The 17,921-nt window shown below is 45.6% G+C and overlaps 1 protein-coding gene across 1 annotated transcript; it reads right to left on the bottom strand.

Moving 5' to 3' along the window:
* Window positions 1-472: 472 nt before the first annotated feature.
* LOC146368609 (prohibitin-2-like) lies at window positions 473-13,653 on the bottom strand. The gene is made up of 10 exons (XM_084912302.1): window positions 13,546-13,653; window positions 12,559-12,688; window positions 10,477-10,561; window positions 9,866-9,945; window positions 9,112-9,296; window positions 7,460-7,589; window positions 7,073-7,176; window positions 5,610-5,687; window positions 2,222-2,298; window positions 473-1,389 (listed from the first exon to the last, which is right to left on the bottom strand). Exons 1-10 carry the CDS (start codon window positions 13,564-13,566, stop codon window positions 1,368-1,370), a joined length of 912 nt encoding a protein of 303 aa, XP_084768428.1. The 5' UTR covers window positions 13,567-13,653; the 3' UTR covers window positions 473-1,367.
* Between the last annotated feature and the right edge of the window lie 4,268 nt (window positions 13,654-17,921).

Raw genomic sequence — 17,921 nt, 5'->3', positions numbered from 1 at the left:
CACATCTGCAACCTGCCCAAACCTTTGCTTTTATAGGCGTTCACACTTTCTCATGTTCAGTTAACATGTTTGACTTTCAGCACCCTCTCAGGAGGAGGGTGAGGAAGCAGCGCTTAGGTTGTTGTAAACGCCTCCAAGTACTTTAATCAAACCTGTGAAATCAACTGTGTTGCTGCAGCTTTGCTCTCATTGGTCCTCGATTCTCCGAATCTTAAACACCTGAGAAGGAATTTCTCTAAGATTACAGATTACACAGACTTTCATGGCTCGCTGTGCTAAGTGGAGCAAAGTCCTTTGAATAAGACCGTCCGCACTAAGGAGTATCAAGAGCTCCGTCTTTTAGCTCTGCATGCGTCACAGTTCAAAATAACCAGTGTTCCTGTTACACTGGGCCTGTGCTCACCTCACTGTGTTTAACATCCACCAGTGGAGCAGAAGGAAAGTGAATAAAAACATGTGAATGCAGCAAGTCTCCAAAGAACTTCATATTTATTCAGTATAAATTGTGTAAGTGCTCAAACATGGATCCATTCATACAAACAAACTGCGGCGTGTTAGAGGCGGCACTGACAAATACTGGCTGGCATTAACGATGGTGACTCAGCAGGGTTTGAGGTTTTATGTCGAATGAGACGCTTATTGAAGTGTTACAAAACAAAAGCCGCTGCGAGCGCTGACTCACCGCAGCTGACTCACCGCAGCTGACCTGCCGACGGCGTCCAGGAAGCCTCTGGACTCCGAGTCTTCACGCGAGGCGGCGCGAGGCCGAAGCGCTCACCTGCTCCCTGTCGGACTGCGTCAGCACGGACAGGTGGACTCATGCTATCGTCCTCCTGCAGTCTGACGGCAACACGCCTGCATTTCCAGCAGTTTCAGCCCATCAGGGTCAGATCTACGATCACACGTCAGACGCAAACGGCGGCTTTAACGCCGGAGACCAGAGTTTGTTTGTTTGAGTTTTCTGACAAAGTAACAGAAAAACGTTCTGATAGTGTTTGAAAAGTTCAGAGCGACACATCAAACTGTTACTTTGAGCACTGCGCTGTACGACAGGTCACGCAGAAACTGAGCTGTGCTAATGAAAAGTGTTCATGAGAGGAAGTTCGAAAACTCCGAAAAGCAGAAGGCTGCATCAGAGAGGAACTACTTCACACAAATAAACAGCTTTTCCTGATTCTACAAAAAAGGAGAAAAACGTCTGTAAATGTTACATTATCAGATATGAAAGTCAGGCTCGGTGTCATGGAAACGAAGCGGATCACCGATAAACCTGCTGTGGGATCGGCCGGCGGGGAGAAGACGGGAGAAGACCGGAGGGGTTTTCTTTCTGCAGAAGCAGAACTGAAGGAATGATGAGAAGCAGCTTCTTACTTCTTCGAGAGCGACAAACTGGAAGGAAGACACAAAGAGTCAAATGTTACAAACGCTCCGTGGACAGCACGCCAACATCGTGGTTATTGTGCAGGTGTACACTCCAAAAACACCTCCGATCGACCTCGTAAAGACCCGTAAATCCAGGCCTGAACCTCGGCAGTCCCCACAACGTGCACGAAACAAAAACAATGTCACGTTTGTGGGTTTTAATCGGACTTTGAACACTTTGAGCAGCAGATTTAACACCCAAAAAGTTTCCTTACATGGCGTGAGATCCCATCTGTGTAAACTAGGGGCTGGGCACTGGTGCCAGACTCTGTTAGCAGGTTTACATAAAAACCACAAAGCTGAACGTCGTCAAACTCTTAAATAATTTAGATTCAAATCCTCCCATGTTGCCAGGTCCAGTCTGCATCCACTGACCTCACAATTACTCATAACTCATTAAAACAACACAAGCTGAGACACCAAACACTAAAACTAAATAAAGTACAAAAAAAGTATATAAGTGCGAGTCAGACACTCTTTACTGATGCTGTAAAGATTAATGTGCAGTTGTTTATCCATCTTCCTCATTATTGTAGCAACTCCAGAGTTTAGACTCTTCCAGCATCGACTCCTCTCAGGTCAACATGCGACCGCAGAAAACAGCGCAGACTGCATCGGGGCTTCGACGCAGCACTACAAGTTAAACTTAAAGGTTTATAACGTGATGTGGAAGAAGTGTGGCCACACTCAGCAAACGTCTCTCTGACCGTGTCACGTTTCATCGGACCGTCTGTGTTCAGACGGCACTGAGTAACCGAGAGCTTTGACCTCATTGGTCCAGTGAAAAAGGTGAACTTACTTGAAGCTTTTGCTGTCCTGCAGGTTGAGCACCAGGCTGTCGGCGTTCAGGTACACTTTGTTTTGGGACTGCGCCACCTGCAGGTCAAACACACAGAGTGAGCAGAGAAAACACACGGGTGGGAGGCGGCCTGCAGGCCTGACTGAGCACAATGGGAACACTGTCCGAGTCTCAACACTGAGCTGATTCACAGCAGAGCGAGAGCTGCCGAGCACGCTCGCCGTCCATGTAGGAGACGCATGACGCCAGCCGGACGCCCGGGCCCGATGACGTTCCTGCCGTGTGAGAGCGATCACGCCGCCACGGAAAAGGTGCTCAGAGCTGCTGATGAATGAGCGTCATCAGTGATCCTCTGGTGGAGACAAACACTCGCACGGTGTCTCAATCACTGCTAATTATCACCATCACATTAGCGCTGATGGATTTGGGCAGTCAGTCTGAATGAAGCTCCAAACGCCACAGCGACGGCGAGCGCACCGACGCGGAGCAGAACCAGAGAGATTTCTCCCACATCAACTTCTCTTCACCGGAATTTTAAATCCTCCTCGTCACAAAATCTTAAATAATCAGGCCCCATCTTATCTTAATGACCTTGTAGTACCATATCACCCTATTAGAGCACTTCGCTCTCGCTCTGCAGGCCTACTTGTTGTTCCTAGAGTATTTAAAAGTAGAATGGGAGGCAGAGCCTTCAGTTTTCAGGCCCCTCTTCTGTGGAACCAGCTTCCAGTTTGGATTCAGGAGACAGAAACTATCTCTACTTTCAAGATTAGGCTTCAAACTTTCCTTTTTGCTAAAGCATATAGTTAGGGCTGGACCAGGTGACCCTGAATCCTCCCTTAGTCATGCTGCTGTGGGCCTGTACTCATCACCTGACTGCTGCGAGTCTCTTCCTGTTAAAAGGTTCTTCCATCCCACCGTCACCAACTGCTGTTCAGTTTGTTTGGCTTTTTCAAATTGTAAAGCTCCTTAAAACTTATACATGTATGTAAAACTTGCAGATCTTGGTCAAAATGTGTGAAAGTAAAACAGGAAGAAAAAGGCTTCAAGTGGCTGCTGCAGTGTACGGGTCCATTTTTAGCTGCACTGTGAGACAAGCAGCAGCATCTGCTGAGCAGAGAGCTGATGGATGAGGCCGGTGCAGGTGGGGCGCTGGGTAGATGTTTGCGGCTGACATCGGAATAAAACCTCAAACATATCTGTGTTTTCATCATCCTCATTAACCTGCTCTCTGCTCCGATTGGCTGCTGAGGTTCACCTGTGTCTGAAGTCAGGGGGCGGAGCGGCTCCACCTCCTCTCTGCTTGCCTTCCACAGTTTCCATGTATGAGTCACAGCTCGCGATGAGGTCTGTTCACGGCTTCCTTCCTCGTGTTTCCAGGTTCCACCTCCCTCGTCAGGTTTTCAGGATTTTATATCTCAAACTCTTTGAAACTTTGTGGCATCTTTTTACTTTTATTCCTCTGAGCGACCTGTTTAACCTGTTTGCTCCATCAACGATTTGACTGTATTTTGTGTGAGTGAAGAGGCGAGTGCATCACTCTGCTTCACGAGGGTTTGTTTTTCCTGCTCGTCACTTTAAGTACCCGACGTTTTCACCGTGATTTTGATGCAACGTCAACTTTAAAGCCTCGAAGCCACGTTTCTCTCTTCTGTTGCTGCTGATCATCGTTTCGGCGTTTCGTTCTTTTAAAACGTTCAAACATTTAATTTAAATCCAGAATTAATGCTCGACATTTCCTGCTGTGGGCTGATGCGTGAGTGGAGGTCAAAGGTCAGAGCTGAGGACAAAAAGGACAGTTTACAGTCTGAGCCTTTTGTTTCAGTCCTGCTTTCTGTTACATTCCTGCTCTCTTGGCGCCACCTGGTGGTCTGGATCACACATGGCAGCTCAACACTGTCGAACTCAAACCAAACGTTCGGCGTCGGCCGTCCAGTGATGTTCTTGTTCTTGTTCACGTCAGCTGCATCACTGCTCCGCTCAGCTGCTGGTAGTTACTGTACAAAGAGCGATTAACCAGGAGGACCCCACGCTGCTCCGAGTAACGAGTTTACTCTGGTGATGAGAATCAGACCGACAGTGAGACCACGCTGTGATGTTTACTCTGAAGAAAACATCACATCAGGATCATCTGGTCCACATTTGAGCCGCCAAAGCCAAACTGACGAGTGTGAAACCTCCCATCAAACAGCTGTTCTCAACCTCAAATATGTGTCTCTTCATCTCCCACACAGAGGAGGAGGAGGGGCAGGTTAGAGGCGGGACTCTGCAGGTGTTTGTAGCACGACAGGTGAGCCGGCGCTGCTGCTGCAACAACAGCTACACTAGAGCAGCGCTCTGGTTCTACTTTAGCTCCGTGTTCACAATCAGCTTTGCAACATTCTGGTGCAGCGAATTCTCCGGAGCACCGACACCGTCAGGATTTCTCTCCGACAGAGGCGGCTCGCCGAGCACGAAGAGCTCCACAGCTGACAACCAATGACTGCTGAGCGTTTCAAACTATCGAAGACTGAAAGACGAGCACAAAGTGACCCTGAAAGGACCGAACACACAAAAGATTCACAAAACAAACGACCGAGAAAAAGAAGGGGAACAGGTGTGTTAGGTTTGTGAGAGACACCGCCCCTGCATCCACCCTTTAAAGGAGGCCAGCTCTTCCTCTGTGGTGTCCACAGTAGAAGTGACGCTCGAGTGTCACAGGAAACGTCTTGAAACAATCATTTTAATCATCCTATCGTCAGCGACCCTGCAGTCTCCCAGGAGACACACACAAGGTTTGACTTGACCTTTGACCTTGATGTCAGCTCCACCTTTGGTGTGAATTTCAAAATCCTACGTCACCTCGTTCTCGAGAAACGTATGTTTCCACGCCAACCCACCCGCTCCCACCCCCCCAGCGGGTGACAACACCCCCCCTCTTTTACAGCTGATGGTAAATGCTCGATGCAGCACAGCAGCATCACTGCCGTCTGCCCTCTGTCTTTTTCTTTAGCACAAATTCTTTCACCTCTGCTCACTTTATTTATTATCCACCACGAGGAGTCACAGGAGGGTCCGACTGAGAAAACTGACGAGTTTACATTTAAACCTGTTGGTTTAAAAAGAGAATCGTGATGTGACGAGTTCATCGGCGGCGTACGACTCTCGGCTCTGAGGTTTCGTTCGACTCAAACAAAAGGCGCCTTGTTTGCATTCGTGCTCCTCTCCCCTGCTTCAGTGTCAGCAGGGTGGAGTCTGGGACTCTGGATTTGTGCTTATTTGTGCGTTTTTAAAGGCACAGTACGCAGAGGAGAAGTGTGACTGCGTTTTTATTTGTGGGATTCTGTTTCAGGCTTTGAGGGTTAAGACGTGTCAAACAGACGAACATCGTGCGGGTCGAGTTTCCTACCGTCTTGGCGATGTTCTGCGCCGCCCGGATCTTCCTGAGTTTCAGGTAACCTGGATTCTTGGTCACGGCCTCGCCCAGCTGCAGCAGACACAAACAGGCTGTTAGTGAGCGCTACGCACCTGCAGGAGAGCGAGCGGCGGGCCGAGCGAGCCACACAGCGCTCAAACTAACGACGAGCGGGATCGAAGCTGCGGGCGTGTCACCGCTCGGCTTCGCACGCACGTTGACGTGCAGAGAAAACAATTAGCACATTTTTGGATGAAGTGTTTGTTTGAGGTGTTGCTGGTTCTCACAGGCTGAGGTGAGCGAGTTCACGCAGAGCAGCCACAGCAACAAGCACTATTTTACTAAAGCACACTCGCTTTGTTTTTGGATACTAACTCGTAAAAATCCTCGAAAGCGCTGAATGACTGCAGATGTTTAACAAAAGCAACAGCTGGAAACAGCTGCTCTCACACTGCCATCCAAACTGCTGCTCAGAGGTCGTCTGAGGCTTTACGTGGACTCAGTTTCAGCTTCCTCACGTCTGAGATCTGCAAGTCTAAGATTCCTGGTTTGATCCCAGGAGGAGACGCATCCCACTGGGCCTGTGTCAGGAAGGCAAAACTCTGGAGGAGCTGCCCACTGTGGGGACCTCACTGGGATAAGAAGCAGCTGAAAGCACCACCAGCACAAAGATTCACGTCTCTGAAGAACAGAGGCTGATACGAGGAAACGCGAACGTGTGGGTGACGCTGAGCTAATGCCGCACCCACAGCCCGGGCTGGAAGAGCCACATTACCTGATGAGCTAATAGGTGATGTGTTGTCATAAATGAGTTACAGTGAGCATGCTCAGTCACTGATGTGTTCTAAGCTGCTGGAGTTTCAGTGAAGTGACAGACGCTACATTTACTGAAGTTTCTCTGTGATAAACGTACAAACGAGTGATTAACGTGAACTTGTGAGCTCACAGAGGTGCTGATTGCTGCAGCGCTGCTCTCGTGTCCTGTTCAGACCAACAGTGACTGTTAATATTCCTCAGATATCTCTAATCGCCCGCTGATTGGTCAGATCTGTCAGTCTGAGTTACCAGGGAGAAGCTGTAATCTCTGACTTGGCTTTGAGGTTTTGTTGAACCTGCCACAGCCAGAGGCCTCCTCTACGAACACGTCACCTGCTGACGTTTAATGAACGAGCTTCTTGAAAAACTGACTCCTGCAGCTCCTCTCTGCTAGTTTATTTTCATCCAGTAATTATAATGACAGTATTAGGCTCAATAATTTTATCTGAAAGGTTTTTCAGGTCTGAATGTTATAACGAACCAAACGTTTGTCTGAGTCTCAGAGCTTCAGACGGAGGTTTGGCGGGACGGCTGTGGCACACACAGGTGTTTTGTAACTTTGACTCTGTGGATTTCATTTGTTTTTTTGATCTAAAAAAGTGATTCATCTTAAAGACATCTCCCTCCAAAGCGGAGCTCACCATCTTGGCGGCCTCAGCTTCTCCTTCGGCCTGGATGATCTTCTGCCTCTGGTCCTGTTTGGCCTTCTCCACGTAAAATTGAGCTCGCTGCGCCTCCTGCTGGGCTGAAGAGGAACAAACAACAATCGTTCACCCAGCACGTCAACGACCTTTTATGTGACTGTTTTTACAAGCTCATCACTCTGGTTTAATCTGGGTAATGTACATATTTAGCTTTAGGTCACAGTGAGTCTCATGATTTTGTCTCCAATAAACTGAAATCATTACATTCTCCACACGCTGATGATAAACCAGCCGTCAGGTGGACGCAGTAATCATCGAGTCCCCGGGGTCAGAAATTCAGCCCGATGCGGCTGCAGGACAAAGACCGAGCGACTCTTCACTCACCGACTTGTTTGGCCTCCACGGCGGCCGTGTACTCGCGGCTGAAGCTGAGCTCGGTGATGGCCACGTCGTCCAGGATGATGTTGAAGTCTTTGGCCCGCTCAAACAGCTCCCTGCGGATCAGCATGGAAACCTGCAGGAGACCGAGTCAGACAGAGGAGGACCTCAGTGTCAGATCACTAAAAGTGATCATCAAGAACTCTGAAATATTCAATTTATATCGAGCTGCAGGACCAGTCAGGACTTCTGACTGGTCACCAGAGCGTAATGGTGCACAGAGCCTGAACCAGACAGTGAAGCTTTCAGGTTACCAGTGGCACCAGGATCCAAGCCTCCCCTGAGGTCATGACCCCGGCTGAAAGGCCGAGGTCGCAGACACAAACAGCCAAAATAAGCTTCCTCCACAGGGCGTCTGAGCTGAGCTCTCAGACACTCTAAGGAGCTTACACCCAGGGGGAGCTCAGAGTGAAGCTGCACCTCCGCGAGCTGAGCTGGTTCAGGTATCTGATCGGGGAACAGTCGGGGTGCCTCACCTCGGAGGTCTAAGGACCTCTGGAACAACCACCGCACTGAACTGCAGCCCAGCTCTGGGTTATCAGACGAAGAGGCACAGGTGACCCGAAGAGAACTAATGTGATGTGACAGCTTCCATAATATAATTATTTTGTTTTTTGGATTGAGATCCTCCTCAGGTCCGTCTGTGTGTTTGACCCCACATCACCACACGTGATTAACCCTTTAAAGCCGGTCGAGCGGGCACGCTCCGTTTTGCGTAACTATTTTTAAATCCCTGTAGAACCAGAACCACGTGAGCTAGCGCAATAATTGTTTTTGCACATGAAACCGGAGGAGTTGTACTTACATCTTATGCCATCAGCTTGTCCTCGGTCACGGTTTCCTTCCACACATAGTTTTGCAAATACAGCATAAAAAGCACTCGCAGCAACAAAAACAGAATATTCCAGAAACACGCTTTGCTGATCCGATCAGCTGTTCAAAACACTTCCTACGTTGGACCTATCGCATGTCCGCCATGACCTGCCCGAACCCGGAAGTGACGTCATTTTGCGGAAAATGTAGTTTTTTTACCTTCCGGGTCTTATGAGCCTAAACTGGTGTTTTTAAAACTCGTGTTGGACTTCATGCTTTTCTGAATAGTTTCTGGGATGCTTAGAACTCAAAGTGCACTGCTGGAAATAGTTTATTTTGATGCACGTGCTGGTTTATAATTATAATAATTATTTTCGTTTTTCCTGCAGTATATAAAAATTGGTGTATTTCAAAAATAAAACTATGCAGACACTCAAAATAAACTTCCTGTGGTTGGAAACTTTTTTGTATTTAAAGTTTTGAGGGATAAATCTCTTAAATTTCTCTAACTAGAAATATATGTAAAAAAAACAAAAAGGATTTTCAAATTTTTTTGTAGTTTATTGCACTTTTTTGCAATTTATGTAGTTACTATGGACTTAATGCAGACATATTATTAAAATTTGGGCTATAACGGTTGTATTGATGTACAGCAACTTGAAATGCTCCCACAAATGGCTCCACAGCATGTAAAAATATAAAGACAACTCTGACTTGGTTCTATGGCAGGTCTTAAAGGGTTAAACAGATTCAAACAGCGCGCCGCTCTGGTGGCGTGTTTGTACCTGCGCTCTCTGCGTGATGAGCTGCGATGCGTTGAACTTGGCCACCACGCTCTTCAGCACCTCGTTGACGATGGAGGGCAGCACGCGCTCGTCGTAGTCCTGTCCCAGGTGCTGGTAGAGGACGGGCAGGTTGGACGCCAGCGGCCGGGACAGAACTCGCAGGGAGACGTTGACCATCTGCAGGTCTGAGAGACAGAACCAGTCAGAACCTGAACATCTGTGACAGCTGCTGACTAACCAACCGTATCTCTGCTGTTCTGTGAGCTTCACACGACTGCACTTGTTTGAAGCTCATTCATGATTTTGCACAGGCTCCATTCACACCTCTGATTCGTCAGTGAGTTAAACCAGCTTTGTTTTTATGTGCAATAATCCACAGATGGCCCCAGTAACGTACTGGGGCCATCTGTGGGTATGTTCTTATAGTTTATAGGCTTATTCCAAAAGTCTCCAAACTGTTGACTGAACATTATATTGATCTACTGTTTCATTGATTATCTGAAACCAACCAGCTGTTATATGAAAACACAGTGACGTGTCTGTAAACACATTAAAACACGAAGCTGAACCTGTGGAGTTTCCAACAATGCTGAGAAGCAGCTTTACTGACACTTAATGATTAAAAGCTTAATCTAAGACTCGGAGGACAACCTGATGTGTCCTCGAGGCTGCAGGACTGAAAACTGGACTCGTTTTCCTCTAAAACCAAACACGTCCACAGACGGTCTTCAGTTATATGACGGAGGCGTCTGACCTTTGCTTCCAGTGAGAGAGGAGATCTTTCTGGGTCTGGCTCTGATGTCATAGATGATGGGATACTGAAACCAGGGCATCCTGAAGACAGACACACAGAATCACATCAGTTAGTTTGCTGATCTGTTTTTCTGCATCTGTAAATCGTTTTTATTAAACTAATGCTGGAATCCTCAGGTGTTGGGGGCTGCACCTTCATGTGCATGTCCATCTACTCTGCAGGACTTCTCTTAGTGCAGTTTCATGGAAAGGAAGAAAGTCGGAAGACTGTTTGGCCCTGAGAAACCTGCTGCTTAACCAACACTGATCAGTTAAACTCAAAAAGGAAAAAATAATTTTCATAAATCAACTCAGAAAAGGTCAAATTTAGAGAAAATTTAATAGAAAATGAGATTAGAGAGCCTGAGATGTATCGAGGAGGCGCTGATAAAGATTTAGAAACCGAGCAAACGGAGCAGTGAAACAGAATTAAAACACTTTCTGACTGTTTTACAGTCCCGCCCACACCTCCAAACAGCCACGCCCATTAATATGAGCCAACACGCAGCATCAGTCACCTGTCAGTCAGTACGAGCTGGTTGCTATGGTAACAGTGCGGGTGTGGACTCGTACCTGAAGTGGAGTCCCTCGGCGAGCACCGTGTCCATCTGCATCCCTCCGATCCGGTTGAAGATGATCGCCCTCTGACCTCCTTCCACTGCACACAGGAGACCAACCTCAGACTGAAACCTGAGCTCTGTTCTTCAGTTTCTACTGAACTGACGGAGCCGTTTTCACCGGCCTGAAGCTCCCACTCAGGAACAAACCACAAACACAGATCTGTCAGCACAGACCTGCTCTCTGCTGTGTGAACATCACAACAACGATGCGAATGACATCACTGCTGACACTTCAGCCTGTTACACCGAGATTAAAACAAACTTCTGACACCTTCACCTGGTCCAGAGGTGGACGTTCACGTTAACGTGACCAAAGTTTAACATGTGGTCAGTAATACCTGAGAGTAGGGCTGTTCGATGTAACCATATGTATCGGATGACGATATACAAACGTCTATCGTTTCCTATCACGCTCTTTTGTTTCGTGGTGTCGTAAATTAAACTACGTCACTGCAGTGGCTATATTCATTTCTTAAAGTTCGCTCTTTCTCTTATATCTAATCTAACCACACTACGGACGGACAAGCGCCTGTTTTTATGCGTTGTCGTTAGCAACGACGACGGTAACACCATCAAGTGGCTCCGCTGTCCGCTTGTTTGTTTTCCACGTAAACCTTTCACAATAAAGCTCAAGATCCTGTTGAGACTTTTCAAAATAAACTGAATCACGTGAAAGATGCAGAGTGTTTACGGAGGAGAAGCAAAAAAGAGCCGCCAGGTGCTAAAAAAGAAACCTTAGACTCAAACTTTGACAGAAAATGGCGGCCGTTACAACTTATGTCTAAAAATGTTTCATGCATCGGTTAAAACACTCGACTCCAGGTACACGACGCCCAGCTGGAAACACTACACGCAAATCGAGATTCACAGAATTTACAGAAAATGTTACATTTTTGTGATTTATATCGTTGTCAGGACGAAAAATGTCTTTTATCTGATTTATGAGACTTTGGTCATATCGCACAGCCCAGAGAGTCAAAAGCTCAGACTGCTCTAAATACTCAGTTTCACACAGTTTTTTCCTGCTCTTGGACCTTGATGATGTCATACAGAGACCTTATTGTAAACGTGGTCAGCTAACGCACAGAAGTTGGCTTTTAGTGAAGGTAAAACAGCTTCTTACAGACAGCTGAGGACTCATGCTAAGCTGCTCTAATAAAAATATAAAACATGGATCTGAAAATGAAAGACTTTAATTAAACAGTGAAGATGTTTTAGATCAGGGGTCCCCAATCTCAGTCCACGAGGGCCGGTGTCCCTGCAGGTTTTAGATGTGTCCTTGATCCATCACAGCTGATTTAAATGGATAAATTACCTTCTCAACATGTCTTGAAGTTCTCCAGAGGCCTGGTAATGAACTAATCATGTGATTCAGGTGTGTTGACCCAGGGTGAGATCTAAAACCTGCAGGGACACCGGCCCTCGTGGACTGAGATTGGGGACCCCTGTTTTAGATTGTAGTTCGTGAGACAAGAGATCAAGATGAAAATTAATACAAGCACAAAGCTGTGGATTTTCTCTTTTACCACCGAGCACCATCAGCCTGAAGGTTTCAGAGATACAGGAAAGGCCCATTTCCATCCTGCTGAGTTTTAAACATTAAAAGTTTTTCATATAATAAAAAACAGGCCGTTAGCACCAGTGCTTGCAGGTGGAGCAGACTTTGTGTGGCTGCCTGCTAAAAACCATTTACTGAGTAAATACTTTATACATATTTAATCACTTCTTGTTTCATAAGCCTGAGCCGACCACCTTTAGACGCAGAATTTACATCATCCTCCGTCTGTGTCTGGCTGGGTAACAACTGCAGCCCAACTCCACTTTTCCTTAATCAAAGCTGGAAACTTGCAGAGCAGCTGCAGGCAATCCCGTGTTTTTGTATCAATGAAGGACAGAATCGAGCCTCGAGCCTGTACCACAAACACAAAACTCTGTCACACTAAATATGACAGATTACTCCAGGAGAGTGGGAGTGTCAGGGATCAGAGCCCCAGCTGTGCTGAATATTCATGCTTTCACAGTGACTGAGGGTTACCTGTGTATGTGGCTTCCTTCACTGTGTAAGCCAGAGCTCCAGCACCAATCAGCAGCTTCAAGCCGAGTCCTCCGCCCCGAGGTCCTGAAGACATCCTGCCTGCGATCTGCCGCAGCTGCTGCAGAAAACCCTGAAACACAAGGATTTCAGTAAATCTCCCCCGTGCTCGCTCACGCAGGACACTCATGGTTAAAACTCAGTGACCTTGACTCTGAGTGGACAACCCCCCCTCCCTGTATATCTACAAGGCCTGCATGTACTCGCCACAGAAACATCGTTAGAGGACACTCAGATTCTCTCTAAAAATAAACTGTTTAATTAAAAAAAGGAAAGCAACAACGATGCTAGTAACACAAGGCTGGACACGTCTGATCACCTGTCTTAACTTTAAGGACTAATTTTAAACTCGGCTCATGCAAAAAGCACAAAACATAATTCGATTTAAAGAGAATCAGCTTCTTTGGTTTGATGTGCTAGCTGCGGGTTAATGAGCCGGTGTAACGTCAGGGACTGCAGACTCACCTGCCTGCACGCCTGATGCACCTGAGTGTGTTACGCATACGCAGAATTAAATAACGGCTTCTAGAAACTTGCGATATTTTCAGTGAATTTACTTCTAATGCGTATACATGTGTTAACAACTCAATTATTTCATAATTGAGAGAGTTTTAAAGGGACCCCGGCGTCATGTTCAACTCCCACTCTCTACCTGAGTGTAAAGCTAGCTAACCGGCATCGAGTGGCTCTCACGGCCCCCCACCCGTGCCTCATTAGTGACTTCAGGCTGGATGGAACCTGGCTGACATGATTTCGAGTGTAAACCTGCTTACATCAGACTCACGTGTCAGACCTAAAAGCTTTTAAAATGTCACCCAGGTGCGTGCAAAGCGCGGGAAAGCCGGAGCGGTTGAACCTGAGCTGAAGGCAGAAAACGCGCCAAACTTTCCTTTAAAGCCGAGTTTAAACTGGAGACTCAGAAACACTCACCCCGGGATCTTTATTCGCCATGCTCGTCCTCTCCGCCTGTTAGAAAACCAAGTGAAGAAGACAAGGTCGCAAGTGATGACGCGTTTCCGGGATTGTGGGGTAACTTGGGAAATGTAGTTTTTAAGAGTCTTGGGGCATAGTCTCTATGTATATTTAAAGATAATAAAATGTTTTAAACCCACCCAAAGTTCTGAGGATGGAAATTAAGGATTCGCTTTTCATTTTTGCCATAATCTACAAAATAAAAGCAAGAATGATTCTGAGCTATAAAGTACAAAGTTATAAGAGGTAAAGACAGAGTACAGCGTATGATCTCACGGATACAGTGATGCCGGTCCTGAGCAGCAGGGGGCAACAGAGGGCAGCAGAGCTCCGGGGTGTCGGCAGCTCCTCAAACCGCAGGAGCACCTGCTGCACATAAAACGGTTATTTTCACACTGAAGTTCACTCAAGTCTTTGTTTCCGTGGTTTGAACACAGTGAAGTCAGCCACTGAAATGTTTCCGTTGTGCTTTCAAGAAGAAATTTTGCGACAGAGTTCAAGGAATTAACATCAAAATCCCGCTGCTGTGCACACAAACTGGACAAGTTTACTCATCTTCCTCTAAAGGATGAGAAAAAGTTAGTTCCACATTTTAAACCAATACTAGTCAGAATAATGACTAATAACAATCATATAAAAGTATTTAAAAAGCAATCAGAAAATAAAGGCTGACACTCAAATAAAAATGTGACCTTCACTAATATATTACACTGTCATGTTTAAACTTTATTCTATTAAACTGTTATCACTACGGGTCAACACACATCAATAAAAATAGCACTACTGACGTTTCTTATCTCTGCCCTGCATCTGTATTTTTTACTTCCTTCCAAAAATGAAACTTAAAGGCACAATTATGAGCTGAGGTAAAACTATGACTTCGCAAATCAAGCTAATGAAGCGACGTATAGAGGATAAATAAACTGCACATATTTAGAAAAATCATTAAACAATTAAAATTGTGAGTTAATAAAAGTAGAATCTGAAACGCTTAAATTTTTAGAAACAGAAAAACTTAGCTTTTTATTTGAAAAGTGAGGAGTAAGCTCACACCTGCTCTCTTCAGACTTTGAAACAAGCTCAAATCTCAAACAACTAAAATCAAGCAAAGAATTCAGATCATAAAAAGGAAAGAGACACACCCCTAAAAACACAAACTTTAAGCCTTAATGCAATTTAAACAGTTGTGTTATAAAAATCACGACACCTGTGTAGATGTTATGAAGGAGAAAATGATCTATAAAGACCAAAAAAAGTATCAGGCTGTAAACACGCTTATTTCTGCTGTAAAATTTGAACATGGGAGTCCCTGCTGGAACTCCAGGTGTTGGTGTTTTATTTTTCAGCCTCTGAGGGTCACTGCTGAGAAGACTCACTCAGCAGAGAACAGACTGAGAGCATGCTGTAGGTATTACAGGTACTGCACTGCAGTGGTTTGTATCATATCTATCTAATAGACTCCAGTTTGTGCATGTAAATGGAGAGTCCTCTTCACACACTGAAGTCAATTATGGAGTTCCACAGGGTTCAGTGCTAGGACCAATTCTGTTTACATTATACATGCTTCCCTTAGGCAGCATCATCAGAAGACATAGCATACATTTACACTGCTATGCAGATGACACCCAGCTCTATCTGTCCATGAAGCCAGATAACACACACCAATTAGTTAAACTGCAGGAATGTCTTAAAGACATAAAGACCTGGATGGCCGCTAACTTTCTGCTTCTTAATTCAGATCAAACTGAGGTTATTGTACTCGGCCCTGAAAATCTTAGAAATATGGTATCTAACCAGATTCATACTCTGGATGGCATTACCTTGGCCTCCAGTAACGCTGTGAGGAACCTTGGAGTCATTTTTGACCAGGACATGTCCTTCAACGCACATATTAAACAAATATGTAAGACTGCTTTCTTCCATTTGTGGAACATCTCTAAAGTTAGAAATATCCTGTCTCAGGGTGACACTGAAAAACTAGTTCATGCATTTATTACTTCCAGGCTGGACGACTGTAATTCATTATTATTAGGATGCCCAAAAAACTCACTGAAAAGCCTTCAGCTAATCCAAAATGCTGCAGCAAGAGTACTGACAGGGACTAGAAGGAGAGAGCATATTTCTCCTGTTTTGGCTTCCCTTCATTGGCTTCCTGTTAAATCCAGAATTTAAAATCCTGCTCCTCACATACAAAGTACTGAATAATGTCTGTCACGGCAGATGACCGCCCCTCCCTGAGCCTTGTTGTGCTGGGGATTACTTCCTTTTAAAAGGGCTTTTTCCTTCCCACTGTTGCCAAACTCTTGCTCATATGATGTCATGTGATCTCTGGGGCTTGTTCTCTATTATTATAAGGTCTCAACTTACAATATAAAGTGCATTGAAGCAATTGCTGCTGTGATTTGGTGTTACACAAATAAAATTCAATCAAGCTGAATTAAACTGAACAGAACTGAATTGACACTCTTGAGTCTTCCGGCTTTTTCTGTTTTTCAGGAGCTATTTTTCTTCTTCATTATCGTGACCACAGAGGATCTGAGTGGGTTGAACTCTTTGCCCTACTTCTCTCAGTTTCATTAATCAACAAGAACATGTTCGAACGGAGTGTTTTTCTTCATCCTGCTCCTCTTCTTCCTCCTCGTCTGCCACCTCTTGCTTGCAACTTCCTCCTCTGCCTCTCAGTCTGGGTCCACCAGCTCACCCCAAACTTTAAAACAGCAACAAGTGTGAACATTTCTGTGTCACTGTGTGAAACTGAAAGAAAAGGCATCTGTGCTGACACTTTATCGCCTGTCAGCTGTGGTCACTGTTATGCATTACAGTGCAAAATGTCTGCTGTTTAAGGAGAATGAGTGTAAAGTCCTGCAGAGGCTAAGGAGAGCTACAGACGACTGAGAGGAGGATGAGGTTTAGGAAAAAACTAAATGAGACACAAAGCAAAAAGAGTCATTTAAAGTGGATCATGTGACACAGCATGTAGTTATATGATATTTAGGTGAAAATGAGCATCCAGGTGTTACCCAGCTGTCAGCCTATGAGGCTCCAGCTAATCGTGACCCTCAACTGGAGTCGTGGTTAAGAAAAGAAATGGACGGACGTTACAGTTGAAAATGATTAAAAATGCAAATTTTTGATTTGCAAAAACATACCAAGTGAATAGTTTTCAAATATAGTTATTGAATATTATGAAAAAGTTGATTATCAGTGGTGGGCTCGAGGGCCTGGGTGGATGCTGTCACTCTGCTTCACCACACCGTCCACGGTGTGCTATTTAAAGATGAACTTAGATTCTTGTGGAGCTTTTTGACATGTAGCGTCCATCAGTCCATCCCAGCTGTCACAGGCAGAAGGCGAGCTACACCCTGCACAGCTCGCCGTCACACCTACGTCCAGCTTAGACTCACCAGCTGAGCTAACAAGCACGTCTCTGCAGTGTGGGAGGGGAACAGGCCACACAGACACCACCAACCAAGACCTCCACGCTGTGAACTTATAGTTTATATAGTTTCTTTAGACTTTCTGTAACTTGTTCTTTCTTACGTTTCATCTCTGTTTATGCTCTGATTGGTGGATCCGTGGCCAGGCTATGAACACACCTTAAAGATTCAAACACACCGAACAGTCTGTGATTTTTTTGAAGTGGACAGATTTCAGCATCAGCGTCTTGCTGCCTGCTTATATTCAGGACAGCTGTGATATTGTAAATGAGACTCCTTATTGAGACAAGATAAACCTTTATTAGTCCCACACGTGAGAAGTGGACAGTTCAAAGTAGAGAGCAGCAAAGATGAAGAAAAACAATAGAATAAAATAAGATAAAATAGAATAAAATAATAAAATACTGACCAAGAATCCACCAATCAGAGCACAGAGATTAAAACACATGATGCCATAAATGAGTCTGTAGTTACTGTGTGTTTTATAAGTTTTGTGGAGTGATGGATGCAGACTGTTTCAGCTGAGACACAAACACGCGGCTGACTGACGGAAACGATGTTTTTTATGATTTCTTCTGACAGCCTGGAGTTGTTATAACTCTGCTGTGACGTCTCCGTGACGATGGTTGTGATATAAAACCTGTGGAGCTACTTTCTGGTGATGCCTGGTGTTTGTGAGACTGCAGCAGTGCGCAGACTCGTGCCTCGAGGCTCTGCTTTTGTGTTTTAGTTGCACCGGAGCTCGGGTTGCCTCCGTCGGTCGACCGTGAGGTTGCAGCTGCAGTTGCTGCCGTCACGGCTCGCTGATTGGCTGCTCGCTCAGTTCCTCCTGAGGAAATCACTCCTTTTATAGTTAACGGAGCGCCGCGCGGTTGTTTTCCGGGTTCACACTCGCGC

The sequence above is a fragment of the Perissodus microlepis genome, chromosome 18 (assembly GCF_051167445.1).
Source record: "Perissodus microlepis isolate ML-2025 ecotype Zambia chromosome 18, ASM5116744v1, whole genome shotgun sequence".
Taxonomy (NCBI): Eukaryota; Metazoa; Chordata; class Actinopteri; order Cichliformes; family Cichlidae; genus Perissodus; species Perissodus microlepis.
Note: the sequence above shows the minus strand (reverse complement) of the source record. Positions and strands in the feature narration are given on the sequence as shown.

What these genes read in the sequence shown, in the direction of transcription:
- LOC146368609 (XM_084912302.1), bottom strand. Translation starts at nt 13,566, where the DNA reads ATGGCGAATAAAGATCCCGGG. An exon ending in CTCTCTCACTGGAAGCAAAG is followed by an intron (nt 9,297 to 9,865) that starts GTCAGACGCCTC and finishes TCTGTCTCTCAG; the next exon opens with ACCTGCAGATGGTCAACGTC. An exon ending in CGCAGAACATCGCCAAGACG is followed by an intron (nt 2,299 to 5,609) that starts GTAGGAAACTCG and finishes TTTGACCTGCAG; the next exon opens with GTGGCGCAGTCCCAAAACAA.